The sequence below is a fragment of the Maylandia zebra genome, linkage group LG7, assembly GCF_041146795.1.
Source record: "Maylandia zebra isolate NMK-2024a linkage group LG7, Mzebra_GT3a, whole genome shotgun sequence".
NCBI lineage: Eukaryota > Metazoa > Chordata > Actinopteri > Cichliformes > Cichlidae > Maylandia > Maylandia zebra.
Window position 1 is genome coordinate 44,955,078 of NC_135173.1, and position 27,764 is coordinate 44,982,841.

At 40.0% G+C, this 27,764-nt stretch overlaps 4 protein-coding genes across 7 annotated transcripts; 1 reads left to right on the top strand and 3 right to left on the bottom strand.

The window, feature by feature from the left end:
• Positions 1-592: 592 nt before the first annotated feature.
• LOC143419502 (uncharacterized) lies at positions 593-3,679 on the bottom strand. 2 transcript variants are annotated; one of them, XM_076886442.1, is made up of 13 exons: positions 3,545-3,679; positions 3,340-3,393; positions 3,209-3,235; positions 2,958-3,008; positions 2,830-2,865; positions 2,726-2,746; positions 2,605-2,640; positions 2,454-2,492; positions 2,299-2,331; positions 2,193-2,207; positions 1,959-1,997; positions 1,833-1,865; positions 593-971 (listed from the first exon to the last, which is right to left on the bottom strand). In XM_076886442.1, exons 1-13 carry the CDS (start codon positions 3,597-3,599, stop codon positions 958-960), a joined length of 453 nt encoding a protein of 150 aa, XP_076742557.1. In that variant the 5' UTR covers positions 3,600-3,679; the 3' UTR covers positions 593-957. The 2 variants fall into 2 exon arrangements, with proteins under 2 accessions (XP_076742557.1, XP_076742558.1); XM_076886443.1 differs by having other exon boundaries at positions 2,454-2,489; positions 3,545-3,678.
• A 1,885-nt stretch (positions 3,680-5,564) lies between these two features.
• Positions 5,565-15,912, bottom strand: pcyox1 (prenylcysteine oxidase 1). The gene is made up of 7 exons (XM_004538189.4): positions 15,684-15,912; positions 15,328-15,472; positions 10,619-10,825; positions 10,363-10,537; positions 10,065-10,276; positions 9,822-9,974; positions 5,565-9,723 (listed from the first exon to the last, which is right to left on the bottom strand). The coding sequence occupies exons 2-7, from the start codon at positions 15,437-15,439 to the stop codon at positions 9,053-9,055; spliced, it is 1,530 nt and encodes a 509-aa protein (XP_004538246.2). The 5' UTR covers positions 15,440-15,472; positions 15,684-15,912; the 3' UTR covers positions 5,565-9,052.
• Positions 15,913-16,229: 317 nt separating this feature from the next.
• fam136a (family with sequence similarity 136 member A) lies at positions 16,230-18,556 on the top strand. The gene is made up of 3 exons (XM_004538188.5): positions 16,230-16,621; positions 16,699-16,839; positions 17,937-18,556. Exons 1-3 carry the CDS (start codon positions 16,535-16,537, stop codon positions 18,123-18,125), a joined length of 417 nt encoding a protein of 138 aa, XP_004538245.1. The 5' UTR covers positions 16,230-16,534; the 3' UTR covers positions 18,126-18,556.
• Positions 18,557-18,604: 48 nt separating this feature from the next.
• Positions 18,605-27,764, bottom strand: gmcl1 (germ cell-less, spermatogenesis associated). 3 transcript variants are annotated; one of them, XM_014409746.3, is made up of 15 exons: positions 27,395-27,764; positions 26,015-26,192; positions 25,785-25,908; positions 25,601-25,697; positions 25,420-25,517; positions 25,210-25,322; positions 25,038-25,103; positions 24,071-24,155; positions 23,893-23,983; positions 23,449-23,589; positions 23,271-23,340; positions 23,066-23,141; positions 22,840-22,985; positions 21,010-21,097; positions 18,605-20,928 (listed from the first exon to the last, which is right to left on the bottom strand). In XM_014409746.3, exons 2-15 carry the CDS (start codon positions 26,188-26,190, stop codon positions 20,788-20,790), a joined length of 1,512 nt encoding a protein of 503 aa, XP_014265232.1. In that variant the 5' UTR covers positions 26,191-26,192; positions 27,395-27,764; the 3' UTR covers positions 18,605-20,787. The 3 variants fall into 3 exon arrangements, with proteins under 3 accessions (XP_014265232.1, XP_076742560.1, XP_014265239.1); XM_076886445.1 differs by having other exon boundaries at positions 25,785-25,904; positions 26,011-26,192; XM_014409753.3 differs by having other exon boundaries at positions 26,015-26,197.

The window sequence follows — 27,764 nt, forward strand, 5'->3', positions numbered from 1 at the left end:
CACATATTTTAGGTTCTAATGGCTATAACCCCTACAGCTTACTATTCATTTTCCAGATATTTTCTTGAATGTGAAATATTATTTACAATTACAGTCAGCATAAGATTAGAGTGTATAATATGTTTATTGATTTGAGGGTACATCCTTTGCTCATTATCACCAAAAGCTCATTTCCATCAAACTTGTAGGATCAACCAATCAAGGCTTTTGAAATGATGACTCATACCTAGCAACGGGGTCAACCACACCTCCTCACTAAGATAGGATTTTCCATCCATTCCTTGCTCAGAGTTCACTGAAAATGTTCTGGAATCACTTCTAAGCTAAAACTCCTGGCAAGGAATTTTTAGGTTAAGTTAGGAGCTCTCTGAGAGGATTCTCAGAATCTTTAGGGATACGGGCCCTGGACCATCTGGATGATCCAGTCCTCCTTCGCCTCAGTGATGATCAGATTGCTGCATGTATTCTTAATTTTATCACTCACACATCAAGTCACAGGACATTTTGGCGTGAGCTGTAGTCCTTATTCTCACTGAACTTGGAAAAAACAAAAACTGAATCTAAATACTGAAAAGCTACAAGGCAACACCCATTTCATTTTAAAAGGTTATATTTATTTATCCGCAGCTACTCTTGTACATTGTTCTTTATTTATGATCACATACAATGTGTCCTTTTATTATGTGCTTGGCTCTCTGAATTCTGACACATGTTAAGTACACTGTGTTGATTAAGGAGTCAAATTTCAGCCTGAAGGTAAAATGACGCAGCATCTTCTGAGCTGCAATCTTGAAAGGCACTTTGTGTTGCAAAACAGGAAACAAGGAGACGGACAGGTTATACAGACAGGTAGGATGGGTCCCTTTTTCTTTTTTTTTTAAAATTTACTGTAAGCTCGGGGTAGTTTGCACACTGCATGATGAGCCAGTGCTGGTATCCACGTGCTGCTGTGCCCTCTCACTCCAGTGCATCTGCGACACAGGAACAGACAGAAGAGATTCCTTTACGCCAGCTTTACACTGCAAACACTGCAATTTAGTAGTTTTCCAGGCCTCTCGACATGAGGATACCAATCATGAGGCCTGCTCTCCCCTCTACTACACTCAGTCTTTTCAGACCAGTGGCTGGAGAGATCACCCTTATTAGAGAACCTTACACCTAAATAACTGGATCAATTTTAAAACAGTCCTTTTAGCACACTTTCAGGACAGGGACAATGCATCCTTGGTCCTAAAATATCCACAAGTATAAATCAAGCACAATAAGCAGATGTCTGGGGACAGACGTCTCCGAGTGGCCCGGATTCTTGTCCCAGATTTATCACATACAAGGAGGACTCTGTTCAAACAAACAATCCTAGCATCTTATTTTTGAGGTCGAGCAGTAAACCCCCGTCTCTGTTGTGACTCACATACCTCTTCAGACACTTTGTAAACTGTTAAAAAAAGAGTTTCCCCAAACTGCCAGGCTGTAAACTTGTAATTGCACTTGAGGCATTTTTAACTGTTGTTACACAAACATCTATGGAGGGTTGGGGTTTTTTTTTTATGTGACACTGTTTAAATCCAGCTGAGACTGGCTCTGTCTGGCTTTGTTTTTGCACTCGCCACTCTATTGCACAACCTGCAATTTAAATTTAAAGTTGCACACAGGCAGTTTACCACATCTTGCCTCAGCAGGTACTTTTGAATCAAAAGAAGAAAAAAAAAAGTTGATCATAGTCTTTGAGTCAGGCTCAATTTACTGCATGATAAACATTAAACAGCTCAGGATACTTTCACTGTTTTGTGTGATTCATTAATGCATCTGTGGAACATTTTACACACTGTTACCTTGCTCCTTGGTTGAATCCTGAGTGTTTTCATCTACAGAGGAGAAAAAGCAGGATTGGAGGTTGACTGAAGGTAGTCGGGGTGTTTAATTCAAACAAATTTTCAGTCTTTTGATTTTGATCTTACCCAAACTGGTCACAGCCTCAGTTACAACCTCATGGTGTTCTAGGAAAATATTCAAATAAAAACACTTCCTGTTTTTATTTACCTCTAAACAAGCTTTAAATACATTTTAAAAAGACACTAAAAGCACACAAATTGTCTTGGCTTTGTGGAAAAGTCACAAGCTACTCATTAGCTCCAGGCTCAAAGTGTATTTGTGCAAACTGTTGTGGTGTAATAAAGATTTACAACACTTACCCTGCCTTTGTGGCCCTGTCAACATGAATAAAAGCAGACTTTAACACTAGTGTAAGGACAGGAGCTTAAATTACACTGCCTAAAAAAAAATATGTCACAGACTCACCATCTGCGTCCTCAGAGGACTCAGACTCTGCCTCTGTGTGAAAGGGGACAGGGATTGAATTATGTGTTGCATGTCAGTGTGCTTTGAGCTGGAGGTCTGCCCTCTGCTTTGCTGCCACCCGCAGGCTCACGATTGAACTGTAAATCCTCTCTTACCTCCTTGACCTGCAGCATCAGAATTTCCACCACCTTCTGCTGGAGGAGGATTTCACAGTTAAGTACTGCTTGTTGACCCTTCAGGTAAAGAAGAATCACCTGCTTGATGTGCTTTTTGTTGTTTTTTGGGGGTTTTTTTTTTTTTACACACCTGCGTTGGCATCCTGAGAGTCCACGCGCCCCTCCACTGATGGAAACATGTTAACAGGTGATGAAGGCGTTTAACTTAGCGGTCAGTTCAGGTGTTCGTCGTGTAATTAACTGGAGCTTACCAGAGTGATCCTGAGCGGCCTCTGAGAATGAAAGACAGCATTACCACCTGGAACTGGATCACTCATTAAAAGGTTTAAGTTAAATATTTTTAGTCTGCCCTCACCGAGGTAGCGGGAATCTCCACTCTGATCTTCAGTAGCTTGATGGAAAAAGGCGAAAAATGAGTAATCACAGTGGGAATAAATCTTTCCTCATTTATTCATCAACGCCAACTTTTTGTATTAAACTTACCATTCATGTGAGCTTCCTGGTTTTTCTGAGCAGCCTCAAACTCCATCTGATCTTAAGACATGAAGTGATCAAAATTACAAAAGTAAGAGCCGAGAAACATCACACAGAAACGTATTAACAGTTAACTAAGACAAGGGCAAGCCAGTCTGGGTTATTTTGTGGAACATACTACATGATCTTAATTACTTTTAAGCCACTTTTAATGACCAAGTGTCAACTGTGAACACAGAGGTGCTCTATGGATACTGTACCTATTTTCTGCAGCTCAGCTAGCCCATCTGCATGAAAAGACAAGAAAGGTTTGCAGCAATGCATCTGCTACCAACATCATCTTTACTGGTTATCATTATCATTATTCTTATTCTTATTATGAATCCCTCACCATACTTTGCAGCTTTTTCTTCTTTCTCTGCAGACTCCAGAGATGCTGAGAGCACTAGAAGCCATCACAACATTTCATATATCTGCTCTCTTAATAAACATCAGCAACTTAAGGTTTCTGAAGAGCCACACTCACACATACAAGTATGAAATCTAAGAAAAACATGATAACACAAAACTGCATCTTAACGCTTTATTCCTCTTACCCGTGTGAAATGCTGCCACAGCAAGGAAAACAAACAGCGGCACTGGAAATCTCATCTTGTTTTTTGCTCTGGTTGTGAAAGATTTTTAGGGGGGCTTGTCACTCCAAATATCGTATATGGGGTTGTTGCCACTTTGCAGTCTTTTATATCTTCAGTGCCATCACATGTTGCGCTTGGACAGGCGGCTCTGGTACCATTGTCCCTCCCTACCTGAGGGGACAGCTGGGTGGCACATCTTAGCACAGACGTATCCTTATTCCGTCCGTCAATGCCACCCATTGTTGGCCCTTCAGTCACACGGACCTTTATTTGGGATGTTCGAGGGGGAAAAATATAGGGACTCCGTGTATCCGAACTGACAACAATGTTCGTTTCCCTTTTCACAAATGGAAATGATTTCATCGAGAATACTTGGCTTACAAATGATGGGTCACAATGTAGCCCGGCAAGACAATCCCTCAATTAATCTCACACAGATCAAAGCGATCCCAATCTCATGATTACAATGCAAACTGATGCAGCTTTTAAACATTTAATCCTTAATCTGTCATAAAAAATGACCTGCTCTTCACAACCTCGAGATCAGAGGAAAAGCTGAATTTTAAATGATGAATTTTAAAGATTTCTAAGAGCAAAAATAAGTTGGAAGATATACACAATTATAATTACTTATTTAAACCCTGCATTTAACTGAAAATAGCAAATAAGACAAAGCCAATTTTAAAATATACTATTAATATTAGCTAAGATGTGCAAATGGGATTGGGTGTGAAAAAACTAATCTGAATCTTTGTAAGTAAAGATGGGAAGGGGTTGCTTCTTTAAGTGGATCAAAAAGCAACAATAATTATATTTATAAATAATAACGGGAGAAAAGATTAAGCAAATACAGAGAATGATGCTTATCATATCAGAGGAAATCAAGGGAGACACAGTTTATGCTGACAGGTGGGATGGCGCTCTTTTTGTTTACCTGTTGTAGCTCGCACTCTGCATGTGCTGCTGTGCTCACTCACTGCAGTTAATGAAACGGGGACAGGCAGGAGAGATCGCTTTACACGAGCGTCACGTTGGAAATGCACCACACCTCTAATAGTTTTTATATGACTCACTTGTTTACGGGCGGTTAGGACATATGATTGTAGTGGCGGATGAAAGCAAAGTGCAGCCTAATCTATTCCCTGAAAAAGGGGAAGAATTTACTGCTCCTTTTACACCAGCAACCCAACAAAGTTCCTTTATTTACTCTGAGTTTCTAATAACAGATAAAGATGACCTTTATTAGTGCATGAACAGTGTTTGACCTAAATAAGCTAGTCATTTTTAAAATGAAATAAACACTTGCTGGTGCCAGATGAGCTTGTCTGAGTATTTTAGAAACAGCTGATCTGCTGGGAATTTCCCGCGTAACCATCTCTAGGGTTTACGGAGAATGGTCCGAAAAAGAGAAAATACCCAGTGAGGGTCAGAGCTCTGAGTGAAAATGCCTTGTTTATGGCAGAGATCAGAGGAGAAAGACTGCTTCAAGATGATAGGAAGGAAACACCAATTCAAATAACGACTTGTTAAAACCAAGGTGTGCAGAAGAGCATTTTTGAATGCAGCTCACATTATACCTTAGCAATAGTAAAGTTCTGCCTGGTCTGATGAGTCTCGATTTCTACTCTGACATTCAGATAGCAGGGTCAGAATTTAACAAGAAAGCATGGATCCATCTCGTATTAATAGGTCAGGCTGCTGCTGGTAACATGGAAGATATTTTGTTCACACTTTTAAGGTCACTTAGGAAAATCTGAGGAAAGTTTCTGAATCTGAATTAAAGCAGTTCTGAATATAAAAGGGAGTCCAACTCAGTACAAGCAAGATCTAGCTAATAAAGTGGCATGACATGTTGACTTTGTACTTTTTTCAACTTAAATTGAAATGATAGCCAACTCATTGCCACATGTTTTTATCATCAATATTCAGAGCACCCCAACTTTCTATTTACAAACAGATTTATTGAGAAATACTACAAACATAATTTAATTAGACTTTTCTTTTGAAGCTGAAGGCAAACACACACACAAAAACAGTACCAGTCGCACTGATCACTTTACCATCATTGGAAACACTTTAGAGAAGTACAGTTTCAGTTTGAGAGTTTTCAGCACTGTTGAAATAAAGGTAGAAAATTCTTTTAATCAGTTAAAGTGCATAATACTAATAATATTTCAACTACTTTAAAAAAATATAGAGAAAATGCCTCTAAAGGTTCTTAGGAAACAATTAGCAAACTACATTTTCTTTGTACCAAAGTAGTTAAAGAACATGAAAGCGCCGTAGGCAGATACAGTATTTCTAAACAACATGACATCCTACAAATCACAGGTACAAAATCATTAAAAACACACAGGAAGAACCAAATCATCTCTTAAACTGCAACTAAAATTTAATAAACACATACGCCAATTACCCTGCTTAAGGCACAATCATAGTTTAGATTAATTCTTACACACGTTATCTAGTGTGTAATGGGTTTAAGACTTTTCGATTGTAGTCACTGTGGGACTAACAATGAGTCACAACTGACATCAATGCGATTTACTACAAAGAAAGTGTCTTGGTGGCACATTTGTTGCTGACAGCTGCCAGTACCCAATAAAAAACATACAGTAGTCTGCTGAGGAGGTAGAAACACTGGAAATCCATCCGGGGACATACAAACAGATCAGCAAAGGGACATCAGCATGTTAGTAAACACCACGTGCAAGAATTTGGCTAAAGGGAAATGACAAGCTGACTTCTTTCTCTGTACAGTACACAGAACAGGAGCAACACACTAAAGAAAATGACAGAGAAACACTTGTGTGTCTGGCCTGCAGTGCAGCATGGTTCACAGTGATTGCACAATTCAGCACAGTGCAGTTTTGTTTTAACATTTAATGTGATTTGTGTTGTGTTGCTGGTGATGCCTGTGGCTTGTGATGCAGTTGATCTTTCTCCCTTTCTCTGCCCACCCCCCCATCAGTGATGAGAACAGTGTACTGCCCAAGTTAACTTCTGTGATCTGGGAAAGCATCGCATTAAAAAACAAGAACAAGAAAGAAAAAAGAAAGAAAGTAGTCAAAGCAGCCAGAAAGCATCTGAAGAAGTATTTTTAAAAGGAAAATTAAACAATTTAGAGATTTTTTTATTTCATATTTTGTTTACGGAAGTTATTTTCTATAATTTTGTTCTGCTTTTCTTTTCTTTGAGTATTTTCCTTTTAGTAATTTTAGCATGTGTGGAGTTTGTATTTTCAGTTTTAGCATCCCCTGTGGGTTAGAGATCACACTGCAGGTAGTAGTAGTATAGTAGCTTACACCTACTTCTGTGTAATAGTGTGTTTGTATGTTAGGTTAACCTCCTAGGACCTGGCGTCCACATATGTGGACATCACATTTTGGGTTATTTAGACCAAAATACTCAATTTTGCTCTACAAGGGTCTGATATCCACTCACGAGGACATTATACTGCTACTGTTCTATCAAAACGTTTAAACAAATATCCTCATATGTGGCTCTGACTTTTCTTAGAAACAATAATTAGGTTAAAAAAAACCCTGGTAATTCTTTGTTTTTACATTCATCAGGTCCCAATCAGCCCAAATATCAAAGAGAAATTAAAAATGCATGCCGTGGAAGAGTTCGGGTCTTAGGAGGTTAAGTGGCAATTCTAAATTGGTCATAGGTTTGTATATAAGCTGGCTCCCTGCATCCCTGAACTGGATATAAGTGATTAAGACCATGAATTTATTCACATTACCTAATGACAGAGTGCTTCACTTGTTTTCTGTGGCTATGCTAGCACCATATAGGGACAGGGATAGTTAAGTAGGAGGTCGGGGGTTCGAATCCATTGAACGGCTACCCTGAGGTACCCCTGAGCAAGGTACCATCCCTACACACTGCTCCCCACACACACTGCTTCACTGAGTGAATGGGTTAAATGCAGGGAGGAATTTCAATAAAGTATACATAACATAATTGTAACAGTTTCCTGGATTTTGCATTTCAAGGGCCACGGGTCAAACTCGAACCTGGACCGCTGCTCTCCAGCCATGTTGCATGTAGTTACCAGTCTGTGGTTGCTGAGCAGTTCAGTGGAGCACACTGAACTAAAGAGGCAAACCCCTAGATTTTGCTTTTTTTGTCCTTCTACCTGCCCCACAGAGCTACCGTTCTTCCTTTTTTGTAAACTAATTTGAAAACCAAATGAGAACTCTATGACCGCCTGTAAATAGAACATCTTTGTTATATCATACCAACCAACAATTATCTGAAGTAGTTACATCATCCATGTGCAATAAGTGATTAAAATAATGATAGAATTGTGATGTAGGTAAACTGCTGGCTTCTTTAACTCCATGTTTATTGTCAGATTTTGTTAGACAATGTTACCTGCAACTAAAGATTATATTCAATATTTTAGAAAATTATTTCAAAATTACTTAAGAAATTGGTCTGTGGGTTCATAACAAGCATGTTAGACTGTAACACCACATTTGCAGGATTATCCAAATCATAAGCAGGAAAATGTTACTTTCCAGAGTCTGGAACCGCCAGTGTCCTTAGATGCATGTGGAATTTTAAACATATTAGTCCAGTACTGAAATAACTTATTTTCTTCAATAGATCATAATGCTTTCAGTGGTTTGGTCTCCCAGTACGTGTCTGACTTCTTCAGTGTGTATAACCCAGTCAGAACTCTCAGGTCACCAGTGGTGGATCTTTTAACTGAATTAGATCCAAGAGTGCTGGGGGTGCTTCCAACCTCAACACACCATTCACAGCTGCCTGCTGACCTGAGGTCAACTACAACTGTGTCTATACTCAAAACCTTTTTACTCTCACAGACTTACACTTAATGACTGTGTGTCAACTTGTATTTTATTTCTTTGTAAAGTTTGTTTTGTTGGGTTTTTTTGCCTTAAGGCACTGTAGACTTGCACTGCTTTTTATTTTTTATCTTAAAACGCATTGAATTGTGTAATAAAATGACCTTTATAAATGAAATTGCCATTGCCAATATTAATCAATTGCTACTGGTATCTCGCTATAAATGAAGGACTCTCTGTATGTATGTGTGCTTCATCTATCTTGTCCACTGTTTATCCATTGGTAGGTGTATGTCTGGGGTTTGGAGCAACTGCAGTGCCAAACTTTACTGTGTCTGAATCTTTTTTGGGGATCCCATGCATAAAATATAGCCAAAATATAAACATTAATTTAAAAAAAGACTGGCATAATCAAATGCCCCATTTGTCCACACACACAGGTATAAAAGTTTTCAATAACGTAAGACAAATATTTCCCAAACTAGAAAAGCTGAAACCACTGATCAACTAAAGTTGTGGCTCTAGTGTCACCATGCTCCCACAGATCAGCATTTCCTCTGGCGACTACGATGTTATCCAACATATAAAATTGGGCTCGATTGATCTTATTTTATTGCTTCTGATTCTACTCTCAAGTAGTTCTCACTTTTCAGAGTTCTCCTCTCAGGCGCGTGTGCAGGTCTTCCTGGTCGATCTTGCTTTTTTGTTCGTGCCAGTGGTGGTGTGCCAGCAGGGCCACGTTCCTGGCAGCGATGGCGCTCATCTCCATGGCACTTGCTGCCCACTCCACAGCATTGAGGTAGTACAGCCGGTTGTGCAGGATAAAAGGAGGGGTCTTGCGATGCGGTGGATGGTACGCGGGGTATGCCAGCCATTTGGTCTCAGACACCGAATCATAGGAGAGGAACATGTTCTCCAGCTGCTCCTGGGACAGCGGCTTTTTGGAGAACACCTTCCAGACATTAGCTTGGCTAGCAGGGGGGCGCTTGTAACCTTTGGGGATGTGCACAGGATCCAGAGAGCTCAGGCTGTTGATGATGGAACCGTTTGAGTCTGTGGTGAGGACATCAGACACGGTGAACTCTGAGGCAGCTTCTGTGGTCCCCAGGTAAGACACGTTGAGCAAGCCGTGGACAAGAGTGGCGACCGTCTGGTGGTAGTGCCCGGGGTAGTGAGAAGGGATTGGAGGGGAAAAGCCTGAAAATGTGATGTCAGATTTCCCCCGGTGAAGAGGCGTTGCTACTATCACAATATCATAAAGGGAATGTGCAGCTCCTGATTGGTCAACATAGCTAATCTCGTATAAACTGACAGGGGTGCCTGAAAGTGGGACATGAAGGGATATCAGGATGAAATATGAAGAATCAAGAAAGAGAAAAAGGCCGGATCTATATGACAGGAAGGAATGTTAATAGTACCTCTCTTGGATGGTCGAACTTTCACTGAAATGGAAGTGACTCTAGCAGGGATGAGCTCACTTTTGCTGTTGTAAAGAAGTCCAGAGCAAACTTTCTTATTGCCTCCATCCACTGCCCACAGGCCTGAATCTGCCCCTGCTAACGACACCGCTCCTAAAAACAAGACATGCCCACTCCATTTCATCAACCAACAACCAAAAAAAACGGTGAGATCTGTGCTAAATCACACGTTTTGTAACATACCCACAAAGCCATTGATGCGGACACTCTGCCCATAGTTGACACGAGTGATCGGTGCAACAATGTCATTGATGAAGACCTGAGAAAATCCTTCTCCCATCATGGCTTCCTCCAGGGTCTGATTCATCAGAGTGAGGAAACTATCACCTCCCATGGCATGCAACAGCCTCTCTACGGTGGAGAATGAGTAGCCAAACTGCTGGTACTGGTAGATTCTGTTCAGAAAAGGATTTAAAGATAATTAGGGCAACCTAACAGCAGTGAAATTTAGAAGCCACCAAGAAGAAAACAGCATCCTCACCTCATAAATTTATCCAGAACAGTCTCCACCCACATCTGCATTCGAAGAAAGTTCAACCCGTATCGCCAGAGCATGCGGAAGAAATTTACTATGAACCAGTCGCTCTCTTCGAACAGGATGTGCTTTCCATCAAAGATCGCCATTTTTGAGGGGACGTCTTTTCTCTGAGGAATACCTGTGAAAACATAAAACATTAAGCTACAATTTACGCACTTCTTATCTTTAATCCAGGCAGTTTAGGGGATGTTAAATTTACCTAATTTATCAACAAAGTGCTTCATATGTAGGTTCAGAGGATGGATCACTGAGCCTCCCGTTTCGTATTCATAATCTCCGATCTTCACCGTCGCAAGTCGCCCGCCAACACTGCCGTCTTCGAACACGTCGATCTTGACCCCAGGTCCAAACTCTTGCCTCAGGTAATATGCTGTCGCTGCGCCGCCAATTCCTGCTCCAACCACAGCTTTAAAAGAGAAGTGACAGGAACGTGAGCTAACATGAATTAACCTGCACATCTTTCAGATTGAGGGCTCGAGCACAATCAGAAAGTTTATTCTTCCTCCCGTTCTACCAGCGATGGAAGAGATGAGAAGTACAACAGCTAAAAAGAGTGGAGATAATCCACGTTCTGACTGTCTGTAGTGGAAAAAGTGTCATAACAAATGTAGGCTGAGTATACAATGTAAGTAATAATAACTTTAAGTAAGTATAACAGCATAACTAAGTCATACTTCAGGGTCACCTGATTCAGGCCTAACTACAAGCTTTACCAAAAAAAAAAAAGAAAAAAAAAAAAGAGAAGTTTGAAGCCTCGTCTCAAATATAGACAAGGAGAGAGTGACAGATAAGGGTGCAATGTATTTAACAAGAAAGTGCACGTAGACTAACACTAGTGCAGTGAATCATTATGCTGTCATCATTAAGAGTCACCTTTCAGTCTCACTCTGTTCTTCCCAAAACTGGAAGATATAAAAAAAATAAATAAAAAAAAAAGATCTTTGCAATATTTATTTTGTTCCATCAATGTATAGTAAAACATATAATGATTAGTCTTCTGTTGATTAGAATGCAATGTTAAAAAACAAAAACAAGTCAACAAGTTTAAAATACAGGGAGAGCAGAATTATTAGGCAAATGAGTATTTTGTCCACATCATCCTCTTCATGCATGTTGTCTTACTCCAACCTGTATAGTCTTGAAAGCCTACTACCAATTAAGCATATTAGGTGATGTGCATCTCTGTAATGAGAAGGAGTGTGGTCTAATGACATCAACACCCTATATCAGGTGTGCATAATTATTAGGCAACGTCCTTTCCTTTGACAAAATGGGTCAAAAGAAGGACTTGACAGGCTCAGAAAAGTCAAAAATAGTGAGATATCTTGCAGAGGGATGCAGCAGTCTCAAAATTGCAAAGCTTCTGAAGCGTGATCATCGAACAATCAAGCGTTTCGTTCAAAATAGTCAACAGGGTCGCAAGAAGCGTGTGGAAAAACCAAGGCGCAAAATAACTGCCCATGAACTGAGAAAAGTCAAGCGTGCAGCTGCCAAGATGCCACTTGCCACCAGTTTGGCCATATTTCAGAGCTGCAACATCACTGGAGTGCCCAAAAGTACAAGGTGTGCAATACTCAGAGACATGGCCAAGGTAAGAAAGGCTGAAAGACGACCACCACTGAACAAGACACACAAGCTGAAACGTCAAGACTGGGCCAAGAAATATCTCAAGACTGATTTTTCTAAGGTTTTATGGACTGATGAAATGAGAGTGAGTCTTGATGGGCCAGATGGATGGGCCCGTGGCTGGATTGGTAAAGGGCAGAGAGCTCCAGTCCGACTCAGACGCCAGCAAGGTGGAGGTGGAGTACTGGTTTGGGCTGGTATCATCAAAGATGAGCTTGTGGGGCCTTTTCGGGTTGAGGATGGAGACAAGCTCAACTCCCAGTCCTACTGCCAGTTTCTGGAAGACACCTTCCTCAAGCAGTGGTACAGGAAGAAGTCTGCATCCTTCATGAAAAACATGATTTTCATGCAGGACAATGCTCCATCACACGCGTCCAAGTACTCCACAGCGTGGCTGGCAAGAAAGGGTATAAAAGAAGAAAAACTAATGACATGGCCTCCTTGTTCACCTGATCCGAACCCCATTGAGAACCTGTGGTCCATCATCAAATGTGAGATTTACAAGGAGGGAAAACAGTACACCTCTCTGAACTAGAGCAGGGCGATATGGCCAAAAATATTTATCACGATATATATTTGAAAATTTGCGATAACGATATAACTGACGATATAATTGATGCGAGACAAAATACAACTCCACAACATTACTAGCGCAAAAAGACAACCTTCCATTTATTTTCACTTAAACAAGAAGCTGGTTTTTATGTACATTAAAGCTTTATAAAAATATAACAGTGCAAATGCAAATTCCTTGCTGAAAGTTTAACCAAAAGGCATTTCCAGTAGAAATGGGCTGACATATCCTGAGCATAACCATGTATAATATCCACTGAAGTTAAAAAGAGGTGCTTTGCAACATTAAACTGCAGTGTGCAGTACGCATTTTTCGGACCATAAGGTGCACGGGATTATAAGGCACATTAAGCGAAACAAAGCAGTCAGATAAATCAAACTTTATTAAACTCATTCTTCTTGCTTCCTCCACTTCTGTACCATTGATTCATTAATGTTGAATTCTCTGGCAGCTGCTCTATTCCCATGTTGCTGCAGTATATTAATGACTAACCTCGTATTGTGGATGGATTATCTCAGTTGTTCTCCTGACTGAAGTTTGGTCCGTTTACAGCATCCTGCCATGCGATTGCATTTGTCTCTAACCATGAAGAACCTTCACGTTAACTTTTATAAGTGGAAAAGTGTTAGTGTTCGTCCTCCAGCTTCACTGTTTATGTTATGCTAACATAGCTGTGTCGCTAGCGATCACATAGCACATCATTATATACCAGCTAGCCCAACTTCAGTAACCCTACAAACGTCACTGCTGTTTAGTTTCCCGTCTTCATTTATGTTGGAAGTGATAGCAGAGCTGTACGTTTGATTTTTTTCAGAAATCTCTCAGTCAGAACATGCAATATCATGCTTAGGTAACTAGCGAAACTAGCGAGCTAACTTCCGCTAGCTTCCTGCTAGCTTCTAACTCCGTTAAATGTAATAACTTTTGTTTTCATGGATGCCTGGAAGTTAAACTTCATAGTTACACCTGGTAAAGCAGCAATGCTGATCGTTTTATTAAAGATGAAAGAATTTAGACAGTTCTTAACTCTAAGTGATGCTGCAGTGTTGTTTGACCTGAAGTATACGGATTTTAGGACCCAGATTACTCCCAGATTTAAGAGCATCTTAGTCCGACAAATATGACAATAACAACGGCCGCTTGCATGTTCTGCAAAAAAATGTGCTTTGTCGTGTATCTGACGGACAAACACCAAACCAGTTCCACATCACGGAAGTTGCACCATTTTTACAAACCAATTCTGGTTCATCTGTTTCACTCAACAATCGGCCATGTGCGTATGAAAACAAAGGCACTGCGCACGCGCGTTTTACTCCCATTCTATCGCGATATTTCATTTTCCTATCGTTGCCTAACATTATACCGGTATTACCGTGAACGGTATAATATGGCCCAGCCCTACTCTGAACAGTGTCTGGGAGGCTGTGGTTGCTGCTGCACGCAATGTTGACGGTGAACAGATCAAAACACTGACAGAATCCATGGATGGCAGGCTTTTGAGTGTCCTTGCAAAGAAAGGTGGCTATATTGGTCGCTGATTTGTTTTTGTTTTGTTTTTGAATGTCAGAAATGTGTATTTGTGAATGTGGAGATGTTATATTGGTTTCACTGGTAAAAATAAATAATTGAAATGGGTATATATTTGTTTTTTGTTAAGTTGCCTAATAATTATGCACAGTAATAGTCCCCTGCACACACAGATATCCCCCTAAAATAGCTAAAACTAAAACAAACTAAAAACTACTTCCAAAAACATTCAGCTTTGATATTAATGAGTTTTTTGGGTTCATTGAGAACATGGTTGTTGTTGTTCAATAATAAAATTATTCCTCAAAAATACAACTTGCCTAATAATTCTGCACTCCCTGTATATGGAGGAGCCTTGTAGTTAAATCTAATCCTTGAATATTTGACTTATAAATAAATATAACCTCACTGTGGCATACAGTGTATTGTAGATCAATGCATTTTTTGATTAGTAATTACAGAGAAAAAGGCAGTTTTATTATAGCTTTTTATTAACACATTCACATCCTGCTATGAACTTCTGGGAACTCTCAAGTCGTTCTGATCCACCAATGACACGACTCTCCATTCAACAACTCTGAACAAAAGCACAAATACCCTTTATTTTCATGAAAAGGTCATTTTCAGCCTGAAAATATTAACAGATTTTCGCACATATCATCATCACTCATCAGGGAGTGAAACATGACCATGCCATGAAATTAAATTTACTTTAGATTTAGATTAGATTTACTTTTTAAAATTTTATTCGAAAACAGAGTGCACTGGTTTTCTTTGGTGGTTTAGCCTGTTAAAAGCAATCCTCATTATTTAAAACCCAAGTTAGTTTGTCCAGTTTCTTTAGAGAAATTGGAAGTGGGGGACTATGCATTAAGCTGGCTGTTGTTTGTGAACAGCAGATGAAATATGTTTGTTAAGCCCCTTAAATCAAAGATCATATCCTGACTGTTTGATTAAAAAAAACCAAAAAACCAAAAACGAAACATTGTGCTGGTATACAGGGGCAAAATTATTGTTCAGTTAGTCGTGGAACTAACTGATGATGAAACAACCAACAAACCTGCCACAAAGATAAGTTTAAGAGGGCTGACAGAATGAAAGTACTTCTCTGTCCTCTAAAGAAGCTGAAGAGTGACAGACAGCACGAGTCCATGTTTTATTTTTATTTATTTTTGCCTTACCTATCTTCTTAGGCTGTTCCTGCAGCTCTGGGGCTGAGGCTAGACTTCTCCTTCCTGTGTGCCAAAGCCCCAGGAATAGCAGCGCTCTCAGTGACAGGGTTTGTAGTCTCATTGTGGGTATCTACAGCTCTGCACTAAGAAGCATCTGCAAAAGGAGGGCGAAAACGTGAGATACTTAAAGTGCCTATCAGCCTTGGTCAAAGGTTCCATTCAGGGCCTCAAAAATAGAACAGCGAAGGAAATAATGGCACAGCTTTTTACACAAGTGAAACTAGCATTAACACACTCACCCGACTTAACGTTTTAAACCTAAAAGACAAATTACTAAGGGGTATAGGGCGCTTTCGAGGACTTACAATTTCAGAAGTCAATGGTGGGGAACTACTGTTGGTCCAAAAATAGCCTTCAGGGTGTCAAGCTTCAAAGCAAGTGTAAAACCTCGTTTTAAAGCTCACTTAAACTTTTGTCAGACTGCTTAAATACAAGACTGAGCTATTCACAGAGGCCCCTGTAAAACCCACGAGAAAACTAACTAAGCTAGTTTAACAGTTGAATCACGTCTGCCCACCCTGAACGTCGCTAATTATTGAGACACACTTCTGGGCACGGTTGCTTTGAATGTCACAATAAAAGCATAGGAAATTCGTAAAAGCGATTAATGAGAAATGTGTGCGCAGAAATTTCGAAACATTTTAAAGCTGCCTATTGTAGGATTTATCTTGTCTGTAATAATGACTAATAGCTAACATAATTGTTATCTATATAGTTTTCTCTGTTTTTTAGCGTCCTTGCGCTACACTTATTTTGTTTTATTTTGAAAGATATATGAACAGGAAATGGGCTCAATGTCCTTTTTAAGGAGCTCAGCGGAAGTAGTAATTTACTTAATCACGGCAAAATAAATATAGATAAAGACGAGTTAGTTAAAAAGAATTGTTTTGTTTATTTAAACGTGTTGACACTTTTCAACCCCGTTCCCTAATTCTGAAGTAACAAAACGTATTTTTTCAAGTACGGAAGAAAATCGGAAGTGACGCAATTACTTCTCCTCTTGAACCATGCTTGAAATGGAGGTGACCTTACTTATTACCAAATTGTAAAGTAAAGAAAGTTGGGGACCCCGCGGGCAGGTGAGTCCGGTCTGGGTTTAATAAACTTGTGGTGAATATCTAAGCGGACCTTGAAGGTGTCTCCAGAGTGAGCAGAAATGGCAGAGGCTCATCAGGCACGCGTGCAGAATGTGATCGAAGACATGGTCCAAAGCCTGGAGAAGGACCACATCCGTAAAATGCAGGTAGGGTATCTGCGGGTTCTCGGTGGTGTATGCAGGTTCGAGTCCGGGTGGTAACAGGTTGTTTGTTCTCGCTGCAGGGGCGCATGTTCAGGTGCAGCGCAGAGTGCTGCGATCGCTCCACAGACAGCATGGCTCAGGTGCATCAGTGCATCGAGACGTGTCACACTCCCCTGGCCAAAGCTCAGGGCCTGGTCACTTCAGAGCTGGAGAAGTTTCAGGTAAATCACCGTGCAAACACCTGTCATCACTTTGTCTGTGGCAGATAACTAAGATTGAAAAAGTTAGAAAGGCAAGGCTGAGATGGCTTGGACATGTGCAAAGGCGGGATAGTGGGCTTACTGGACCAAGGATGTTAAAGATGGAGCTGGCAGGCGGGGAGGGACATGGATGTAATGAGGGAGGACATCCAGAGAGTTGTGAAAGGGAGGATGCAAGGGATAAGGAGAGATGGAAGCATGTGATCCAACATGTAACCTATATTCTGACATATGGTATAAACATAAAATTAATATAAGTGAATATTTAACTTAAAGAATAGATGTAGTAAATGATATCCTAGGCAAAAATAAGTGGGCATGTTTTTTATATTTTTGCAGTTTCCCTATTTATTCTCCAAGTGTTACAAATCAAATGCCTGTTACAGGGTACTTGGTTGTTAACTGAGCATAAATAATGTATAGACTTGTGGTTAGTGGGTTTTGGAGTCTAGGCAAAAAAAAAAACTACACCTTTACATTGGTGGTAAAGAAGATGGCTTACTATTTTGATATTCCTAACTGAAACTGTGGTGCCGTTTGTCTTTTCATTTGAGTCTTTTTGATATTGGTCTTTAGGTAATAGGAAATAAAGCAAACCATGTTGGATCTCCAGTTTGGAACCCTTAATTGACCCCTTTGCTTAGACTTAAGCATCATTACAAGTAAATGTAACTGATTTTAAAATAAAGTACAGCAGTTTAAAATGTCATGTCTCTCAAGCTATACTTGCACACCCTTTCAAAGCACTAGTCAGATAAGCTGTTAAAGTCCGGTGGGTTTAGGGCTCGCCTGAATCCAATATTACTTTTTGCTCTCCTTTAAGTCTCTCAGTTGCCAACTCTTCATTTTTAGTGTGGCTGAAGTTCTTCATGACTCTGGTTGTAGTAATGTTTGGATCATGTGACCCATCACTAGTAATATTGAACTAGATAAGAATATACCTAATATTTAAAAAGTACATCTACAGCTGGTTAGATTTGCAGTAGACATCTGTAAAATAAATAAATGAATAACATTTTGAAAAATCTAAAGTCCAATCCTTCCTGGCCCACCTTCAGGACCGTCTAACTAGATGTACGATGACCTGCAACGATAAAGCAAAGGATCTCTTTGACTCCGGCGCGAAGGAGCCAGCTGTTCGATCGCTGATGGACCGCTGCGTGGGCAGTTGTGTGGATGACCACGTTAACCTGATCCCCAGCATGACCCGACGACTAAAAGAGAACTTGGACTCTATACGGCAGTGAGGGGCGGGATAAATGACTGCAGTCCATCCTGGGGAAAGCTCGGGTGCATTGAGTTTATTCATCTAAGGAGTGAAGGGCTGGAGGTGCAGAGGGAGAGTTCAAAGACTGTGATTATTAATGCTGATGTGTAGAGATTTCAACTTTGAAATGAAAGTTTCTGGCCTGTTAGATCCAACTTTACCTGCAGCGAGAAAGAAATCCAGTAATGCACAAGGAGTCTTAAGGTGTGCATTTGTTAAACACGGTTAATGTATTTAATGCACATCTGTGTGTTGCATTTCAACATGTAAAGAAAACCAACCTGTGTAATCCACGTGAAGGATTTTTTGTATTCTCGATGAAACTCCTTAAAATCACGATCCCTTATTTTTTTTTCTCGTTTCACATTTAATTGTGAATTTATATATCTGAATAAACAGAACCCAAACCTTCTTTGGATGCATTACCCCAGCAACACTGAAAAAAGTGATAGCAAATAACACTTTTGCATATGTTTTAATGACAACAGTGGAGTATACTCTTATATACACACATGGTGGTACAACAAAGGCAACACTGTCAGCTTTTCAGCCTGAGTAAATGATATAAAAGGAGCAATAAACACACTGCAGACCTGATGTAAACCACACAGATAATTTTACTACTTGAAATCTAATATGTTTAAATTGCACACGTCTAATTATGCAGCCTATCTGGTAGAATGGAAATGAACTCATTTTTGTACAAATGACCGGAAAATGCACAGTGAGTCAAACCCGAGAAGTAGTCAGCAGGTAGGAGACAACGAGTAACTGTGTGTTTGTGACCTCACAACTTACAAGACTCTTACTTTTGGTCCTTACGTCATATAAATGTACAGCTGGGAAACGAGTGTTCTCTAAACTCTTTCTTTCAGTGATGTGGTGCTGGCTCTACCTCGGTACCTCATGAGAACCCGCCCATATTTCTACAGGGCTGAGAACCGACCATTAGTTAGCAGAAGTTGGGGGTAATTTCTCCTTATGTGGCCTGCCTCTGAGAATTTCATTTTTTTCCCCATTACAATGACTGTGTTCAGCACTAGATTAGGCACGCTGACAACAGAGAGATAAAAGAGAAGCCAGATTAGATAAAAATCTCTTTGGTGAGCCAGGCTCTTATTAGCCATTAAACTTCTGAGCCTTAAATTCATTTATTACTGCAGAGACCAGAACAGACTCTGAAGATGAGCCAACAAAAACAAAAGATATGCCAACAGCACACTGACCTTTGAACCTTTTGACTAAAGAGTGAAACAAACAGCAACTGATCAGGCTTCAAGTTTCTTACGTTAATGAATTGGCCATATTAAACTGATAACATGCCTAACTATCTATCATCTGTAGTTAAAACATAACCTTGCAGCTGCAATAAAGACCTTCACTAGATGCAGAGATTATGTGATAGCACCACAGCCCGTGTCAGAGGGCAATTTTATTGGCAGTGGAGAAATTGTTTTCAAAAGTACATCGATACGAATAAAAATGAAGTACAAAATAATAAATAATGGCCAAATAAAAGCTTTCACCTCCATTAGATATCAAAACGACATGAGGTAACAACAGATTAAGAAAACCGCCAAACAAATATTTCCCAAATTAATATGATAAGTATTCAAAAACAGAACTTAAATGGTACTTAGAGTATAGATGGTAGAGTGCCAAACAAGAAGCAGCTGCACTGTAAAAGAAGAGTGAGCAGGTGACTGTCTTAATACCAGCAAACACACAGTGGGGAGTGTAGCTGATAAATACTGTAGAAAGGAAATCTGGAATTTTTTTTATTTTGTGAGCCAAAAAAAATAAGATTATGCTGAGAGCACCAGATAGCACAAGTATTTACTGCAACCTCAGCTTTAACTGGGGAGGATTACTGAGTCTTAAACTTGTGATGCTGGTGGACATCGTGGATTATGAATTTTATACAAGGTGGTGGAAATGACCAACTCGGAGTGACCCTTGGAAGCTACAGGCTGATAAAATCGTGCTCTTTTTGTGCCTCTGCATTTGTCGCTTCATCTTTTTGTCTACTGTTATGACCAGCAGCCGTACATTGCACTGAGCAGGTGTGTGGCTTCTTATGCAGCAGCAACGCAAAGGTGAGTTTACTCTTGTCCTTACTTAATGCACAATTTCTCCTTCTAAGAACAGATGTGTGTTTCCTCTTAGGAAATTGTAAGAAGCTCTGAAATGTGATGGAACTACTCAGTTTCACTGTGTTTGTTTGTGCTCCCGATGACGATGTCCTGTACACAGTGAAAAAACAAAGTGTAAAGTCAAGCCCTACAAAGTCTGCTTAATGACCAAACACCTGGAGGTTTCCCATCTTTAAGAATGGTCCAGCATCCCAGTGCAGATGGTTAACAGCAGAGGTACAAGGTGGAGAGAAGCTTCTCTGAGAGCAAAAGGTGGTCCGATCCCTCTTGACCACTAGCATAGGGCTTCATTATACTGTAAACCCCATGTAGACATATATACAAAACGTTTTTTCCCCAAGAACATCTCGCTGAGTTTAGAGAGCATGCAGACGGTATGTCCAGTGTCAAAATGTGTTAAATGAGGCCATAGATTGTACATACAAGCTTGTGTCAAGTGTCTCTGCGGTAACAGAAGAATGGCAGCAGCTAATGGCTGGTGAGCAGGTATCAAGACACACTGTGAGCAGACCTGTCTTTGTCTGAGGAGTCTGGACGGTGATCTGACTGAGGTGATGTATACAGGAAGTTACAGCACACGTAGAGGGGGAATGATAACAACCGGCTGTCCAGATTCATCACCACATACTCCTGTAGGATTGAAGGAATTGAAGCATGTTACCAAGTTTACAATTTCCTTTTAGAAATGGTGACTAGTGAGTATTCACTGACCTGGTCTTTCTCTAAAGTGAGCAGCTGGTAACCTGTTGAGCGACTGCAGACCAGCTTTCCACGACTGTCAAAGGAGGCAAGACGTAACCTGGAGACAAAGATGTTTGAAGATAGGTAAAGCTTTCAAACATTTCAACAGCTTGTCACCAGGTTAGTTCAATTTGTTGCAAAGAGGTGACATGAAGTTTAACAGCATTCACATGCCTCTAATTTAAACATGAGGGCACCACTAGCACACAGCTAAGCCTAAACATTGATGGAAACAAAGGTAACCTGTAGCTGTCACAGGGTCAATACATTATCAGCTGAACACTATAAACTATACATCAGTTTCTATTGTAAATTTGTATACATACACAATTTAGGTATAATATGTTAAATTATATATAACAAAAACATGCATAGAAGTAGACATGAGACATTCATGTCAAAGAGTAGAGTATACACCCTATAATAAAAATGATCCAGTCATTACCAAGTTTAAAGTAGGTTAACACAACACAACAAATGCAGACAAAGTCACGTGAAAAGCAAAGTAGTTGGTAGAAGCAACTTTAGCAGCAATAACCAAGTAATCCTTTTCTGTGTGACTTTATTAGTGTCTCACATGGTTGTGGAGAAATTTTGACCCACTCGTCGTTGTAACTTTGCTTCAGTTCATTGAGGTGTGCAGACATTTATTTCTACACAGCTTTCATTTCTTCAGGTTGAGGTCTGGACTTTGTCTGGACTATTGCGACACATCGATTCTGCTCCGTTGTAAATTTGCTGCTGTGCTCCGGATCGTCCTGTGACTGAGATCATGATTAAAGCTACTTTTGAACTATATCCTAAAATCAGCTGGGCTCTTCCTTATTTTTGTTCAACTTTTAAGTCCAGCATTTGAAATGTTGGTGTAATATTTGATTATTTTCTGGGCTTCGACCTGCAAGTAAAATCTTTGTCCCCGTTTCATTAATTTAAGGAACAATTTGATAAATTGCGACATACAGTCCCCTCAGCTAAGCTGGAAATGATCATTCATGCACTTGTGTCATCGTGTTTATTCATATTGTGATTACTGCAATGCCCCGTTTACCGGCATGGACAAATCATCTCTTTGTCCGTCTATAAACTTTAAAAAATGCTGAAGTCCAGACTATTAACAAATTCTAGAACGCAAACTCATGACACTCCCTTTAAAAACACACATACACTCATTCTTTTTATTTATTACGTTAAGTTACTGTGTTGTCTCGTTTGTATTGTGTTGTGCTTGGTGCCGACGTGGGACAGTTTCGTTGTACTATTGTACCAGGTATGACTGTACAATGACAATAAAGAGTTATCTCTTGTCTCTCTTTACATCAGCTCTCAACAGATTTTAGGTTTACTTTCCTTTTTACATTACTGTATAAAATTAAACAGTCAAAAGGATAAATGCCAGCCTATTGCCAAATATGATAACACCTACCAATTACAGTGATCAGTGTTGATCAGTCACATGTTCACAGTCAGTGCTGGCCCACAACTTCATCACTGTATCCTAATAAAATAACTATAGCCAACTGAGAAGTATAGCAACTAATCATTTTAAATGCTGAACTTCACTCTGTATATAAATCAACTTTAGCAAATGCTTCATGAGCAAATATTTCTTAGCTCAAGAATGTGTTTGCACATTTATCTCAATATAATGATTTTAGTTTCTCTATTTAAATTTTTTTCTATTCAATGAAATTTTATTTATATAGCACCAAATCACAACAACTGTCACCTTGAGGCATTTTTTAAGGTAAAGATCCTACAATTAAAGCGGGATTATACAGTCTGGTTGCCTGCACCACTGACCTGTATGCCAAGTGTCTTCGTGCTTGTAGACTGACAGCGCCCCCACATGGCTGACTCAGAGTATTCCTCTTGAAGACGATGAAGCGATTTGTGTAGGTCACCAGCAGGTCGAAACCAAAGTTAAAGCCCGTCCACCTCCAGCAGTACTGAGAAAAGGGGAAAATCACAGTGTTTTCCCTTTGGAGAAATGAATCCATAAACAATAATTGTATGGAAACAAACTCACATCTCCATCTTTAATGAGCTTCCTGCCACACCTCATGCTGCTCTGCTCAAACTCGTCTTTGTTGGGCTCCTGAGGACTAATAAACAGAAGTGTTTGTCATCACAACAGCATTAAAAGCAATGCATGTGATCCATGTGCAGCATAAAGCACCACTAAATCAGTCCAAATTCAATCTACTAACTCGTTTGAAGTTTCAGGTTCTTACCCGTTATCATTCTCAAACTCTGTCCGGAGCATGGCGAACCACTGGTTTTTATACACGGACGTCAACCAGTCTGGAACATAAAGTACATAAACCCAAGAAACAGATGTTAAAATAACCACACACGAAAAAAAAGATGCACTTTTATGACGAAATGGCATCAGCCGGAGCCATAAATTACCAAGAGGCAAAATGTTGTCCCTCTCCAAGATGCGTGCAGACGCGAGGTCATTGATGATGTACTGCAGGCGCACAAAGTTGAACACTGACCGAAAAGGAACGCCCTCATCTGTGTTCAAGAAGGGTTCCTTCTCACAAAGGTCTGTTGATAAAGGTTAATTAGAAAGACAGACTGTGATTAACACAGCTAATCTAACTAGCTTTAATTTCCATTCGTTTAATTGTTCATTTTAGCCTTTTATTATGATATAGGGTTTATTTATAGGAGCAAGATATAAAAAGCTAAAAATTAGCATTACTGTGAAAACACTTTGTGACAGTGGCCTCAACAAACAAGCCTCATCAAGTGGGCAAATACTTAAATAACTAAAATGTTTCTTTTGGTTTGTAATTTAATTTTAGCAATAATAACCTTGGTGATTTCACCCAATGTGCATTACAGTACCTGTCCTGCGCTTGCAAAGCCAGGCGTCGGCATCAGCCAGAAGCTGCTTGATGGGGCCGTCCCACAGCGGATTGAGCTGCAGAAACATCCACTGCAGAAAGAGGCAGGAACGCTTAAAATATGCATCAGAGTGCAGTGACTGTGACAGGAAAAATGTCTACAACTGTGCTTTTTCTACCTTTTTCAGAGCAGTGTAAACATCCATCTCCACCTGCATGACAAACAAGTCAGAGGACTGGATGAGTTGCTCCATGACCTCCACCCTGTAAACAGATAGCGACAAGTTTATGTATTGCAAATACTGACGCTTCAAGTTGATAATAGACTAAGATCAGCTTGGACAAAACTAGCTTTTGACTTTAGACTGCGACATTTAAATTGCTAGTATACCCTCTATACTGGTCACTTAACACACCACTGCAACATCAACATCAAAGTCACTTTTCTTTATGCTCGCCATTAAGGTGCAGGTATTCATTGGAGCAGGCCAGTTCTCCTGAATGATAGGTGTCGTCACTCAGACAATACTGCCACATCAGCGCTGATGTAGGAAGAGAAGAAGTCGAAACCGGAAGCCAAGACATTGTCAAGTGGGTCCCCCCCCCCCCATATAGTCTCATGTTTTCAAATTGTTGCAAATCTCCGTCTTTATAATCTCTTTTGTCTGTGACTTTAAAGTTCTGTCCCGAAATATAATTAAAATGGCAGTAAAAACACGTCCAATTACAAAAATCAAGAGATGCCCGGCTGGCAAGCGCCAGCAGATGCAACATCATTTCAGGCATGCGCCACCTGTGACGAGGTGCACGGTGACCATAAAAGCGGCCTTAGAGCTGGTGTGAAATTGATGGGTTTCCAGTTTTCAAACAAAGCTTAAATGTGTTTTTCATGTGGATATCACCTGTTCTTGGTAATGAGGGCTAAAAAATGCCAGAAAAAAAAGAATGTAAAACCTGGTACTTAGATTAAGTAATTTATATTTAAGTAATCAAAGAGTCTGAAACGGGGACAATTTGTATAGTATGAAGGTAAATTTACAAGTATTCATTAAATACTCTGAATATAGTTTCCATAAACAAATCTAACTCTAAAATCTAACTCTGTTATTTCATGAACAGAGAAGCTACTCTGACAGTCAAACACACCCAAGTTCTTTCATCAGGTCGATATTTTGGTGGGTCATCAGGTTGTTTAGAAGCCACTCGAGACATCTGCAGAAAGAGACACACAAATACACAGATATATATGTAAGCATTTCCAAACATGTACATACTTTCTTATGTGGCATAAACAACCCAATCATGTCAACATTCTCACTTTTTAATGACTGAATCCAGGCCATAGATGCTAGCACACGCATAGTAGCCACACACAGTCTTTGCACTGATGTTTTCCTTCATGGTTTCGCCACACTGCTGGATCAAATCATCCTGTGAACACAGACCATAAAACTTATTAAGATTTGGTATCATTCAAAATACAGATATCTGTCTCACCTTTCAGTGACTTGTTTTTACACGTACTTACCAGCTGTAGCATACAAGCAGCGGCAAGAATACTGACGACTCTGCTGGGTTTGATCAGAACATCATCACGGTACAGGGACCCAAACACAACTTGTAGAGCTACACAAGGATGTACAAAGCCATCAGCCAATGAGTACAAGTACAAAGGAGGCCAGTTAGCATCCGTTTTCTGTGACTCTCACCTTCAGTATCAATGTTCTGATCTGGGATCTCCAGGTTGATTTCCATCATGCTGGACTCCTTCCAGGATCCGCTGAACATGCTGGAGAAATACCCCGACTGTAAAGTGCAGGAATATGATAACTCATACAAGAGAATGTAACACTGGCTGCTTTGAAGATGCCTCGGCGTGTGTGTTTGTTTTACCTGGCAGAGGTACACTTTGTGGAGGTTCCACTCCTGTCCCAGAGCGCAGATACGAATGTCACTGTTTTCCCCATTCAGAAACAAGGTCTGATAAATGTACTTTGATGTGCTTTTTAATTTCTTCCTGCTTGAGGAAAACATAAAAACAAAACCAGACAACAGAAAAAAACGAGAGTAAGACAAAACACAGACAACTTAAAGATATCTGATTCTGAACTGGCTGGACTTGCCTGCGAGGTGTATCGAGTATGCCATCATCCTCCTCTTGATCACTGTCACAGTCACACTGAGCATTTCGTTTCCTCTTCTTACACTCGCAGTTATGTTTGCGGTTGGTACTTGTGCCCTCTGTGGCCTCTTCTGGTCCCTGAGAGGACAGCTGAAACCTGCTGCCCAGAATTCCCATTTCTGTGCTTTCAAAGAGACATAAAGCAATCAAAAATATCAAGTCAGTTATGTATACTGTAGTTTCACAGTTCATCAGAATCAATACTTTTGGAGTGGTACTTTAGCTACTGCATTAAGTAAATGTTTAATTGTCGTGCAAGCACATTAAATTTCAAGACACCACAGGTTGCATCCAGACAAACTGCCTGTTTTGCTCAACAGTCAAAGAAATCCACAGATATGGTACTGTGCAAAAGTCTTGAGCTGCCATCATTTCTTTATGCTTTGCTTTCAGTGAGCCAGACGACCTCGGCATTGTTAAAGTGGTCCTGAGCAATAGTTCTCCAGGCTTTACAAATGTCTTTCTAAGTTCTGTTTTTCTGAAAATTAAATGCCAGCACAGAAAAGTACCATCAGATTTTGATCCACCGTGCAATACCATCTCAAAAGCTTCTGACTGGTAACAGCTTCATTTTTCAGCATGACAATGAAACACACTGCCAATGCAGTAAAAGCATACCTGGGTAGAAAAATCACACAGTCATGGATCAGCCCCCCCAGAGCCCAGACATCAACATCACTGAAGTAAGCAGCCAACATCCAAAGAAGAGCTTTGAATGTTCTTCAAGAAGCCTGGAGAACTATTCCTGAAGACTAGGAGCTCAATTAAATAGAAAAACGTGAATAAAATAAAGATTCCCAACAAATAAAATTATAAATAATAATATCACCGTTTGAAAAGATGAGTGTAACTCAATAAGGAGCTTAAATAAAAGTAGAAACTAAAACAGGTTTTGTGGCAGATAAGGAAGAAACGCTTTCCTGCATAACTTGTATAACTTGATTTTGACTGTGAAGTGAAATGAATACACATGCTTGAACATCATTATTTATTATGATAGCAACAGACTGATACACCACACCACTTTTCCTTATCCTTGTGCTACACGTGCCTTTGTAGCTTTCACCAACATTGCCCTCATGTAACTAGTTAGATATCCAGAAAAAAGCAAGTGGCACACTCCTTGGTTAACAGTAAGCCACTATCACATCTCGACTTAATTTTAAATAAGCCCAAAACGTGGCCTTGTTGTTTTATATTTTAAAATACAGGCACAAAATATTTTACATAACGAAGCCTTGAATGAAGTTTGCGAAGAGTGTCCACAACAGAGTCTGATGCGAGTTTGTTTATCACCCAAACAACGACTCGGCTGACTCACCTGCTGATTATGACAGGGAGAAGGCTGAGAGGGAGACGTGTGACGTGTTAATGTGGACGGTAAACACCGGCTGATTATCTCAGCGCAAACGTTGACGAGCTAGATAAGAGGCGATCCAGCCTCAGAGCTAGCTTAGCTGCCACATTCACAAACCAGAATCGTGTATAAAAACAGTAACAGCGCTTATTCTGACTGGCTGCTGCTCCGTACAGGTCTCCAGACAGCACATCTGCCTCTGCTTCAAGTTACATTTTTCTAAATTATAGCGAAAGTAAAGTCAAAGATAGCAGATGATGTGTAACTAAAAATTTCTGAGGCTGTTTTTTTTTGTTCTTCTTCTTCTTCGTCGTCGTCGTCTTCTTCCTCTAAA

Excerpts from the sequence above, each read along its gene's own strand:
- fam136a (XM_004538188.5), top strand. The coding sequence starts at position 16,535 with ATGGCAGAGGCTCATCAGGCACGCGTGCAGAATGTGATCGAAGACATG. Across the intron at positions 16,622-16,698 it reads ACCACATCCGTAAAATGCAG|GGGCGCATGTTCAGGTGCAG; the intron begins GTAGGGTATCTG and ends TTCTCGCTGCAG. Across the intron at positions 16,840-17,936 it reads CAGAGCTGGAGAAGTTTCAG|GACCGTCTAACTAGATGTAC; the intron begins GTAAATCACCGT and ends GCCCACCTTCAG.
- gmcl1 (XM_014409746.3), bottom strand. The coding sequence starts at position 26,190 with ATGGGAATTCTGGGCAGCAGGTTTCAGCTGTCCTCTCAGGGACCAGAA. Across the intron at positions 25,909-26,014 it reads ATACTCGATACACCTCGCAG|GAAGAAATTAAAAAGCACAT; the intron begins GCAAGTCCAGCC and ends TTCCTCAAGCAG. Across the intron at positions 23,341-23,448 it reads GGACAACATTTTGCCTCTTG|ACTGGTTGACGTCCGTGTAT; the intron begins GTAATTTATGGC and ends TTTATGTTCCAG.
- pcyox1 (XM_004538189.4), bottom strand. The coding sequence starts at position 15,439 with ATGAGACTACAAACCCTGTCACTGAGAGCGCTGCTATTCCTGGGGCTT. Across the intron at positions 10,826-15,327 it reads GGAACAGCCTAAGAAGATAG|CTGTGGTTGGAGCAGGAATT; the intron begins GTAAGGCAAAAA and ends TCTCTTTTAAAG. Across the intron at positions 9,724-9,821 it reads AGTTCGACCATCCAAGAGAG|GCACCCCTGTCAGTTTATAC; the intron begins GTACTATTAACA and ends TCCCACTTTCAG.
- LOC143419502 (XM_076886442.1), bottom strand. The coding sequence starts at position 3,599 with ATGAGATTTCCAGTGCCGCTGTTTGTTTTCCTTGCTGTGGCAGCATTT. Across the intron at positions 3,236-3,339 it reads AGAAAAAGCTGCAAAGTATG|ATGGGCTAGCTGAGCTGCAG; the intron begins GTGAGGGATTCA and ends CTTTTCATGCAG. Across the intron at positions 1,866-1,958 it reads TGAGGCTGTGACCAGTTTGG|ATGAAAACACTCAGGATTCA; the intron begins GTAAGATCAAAA and ends TCTCCTCTGTAG.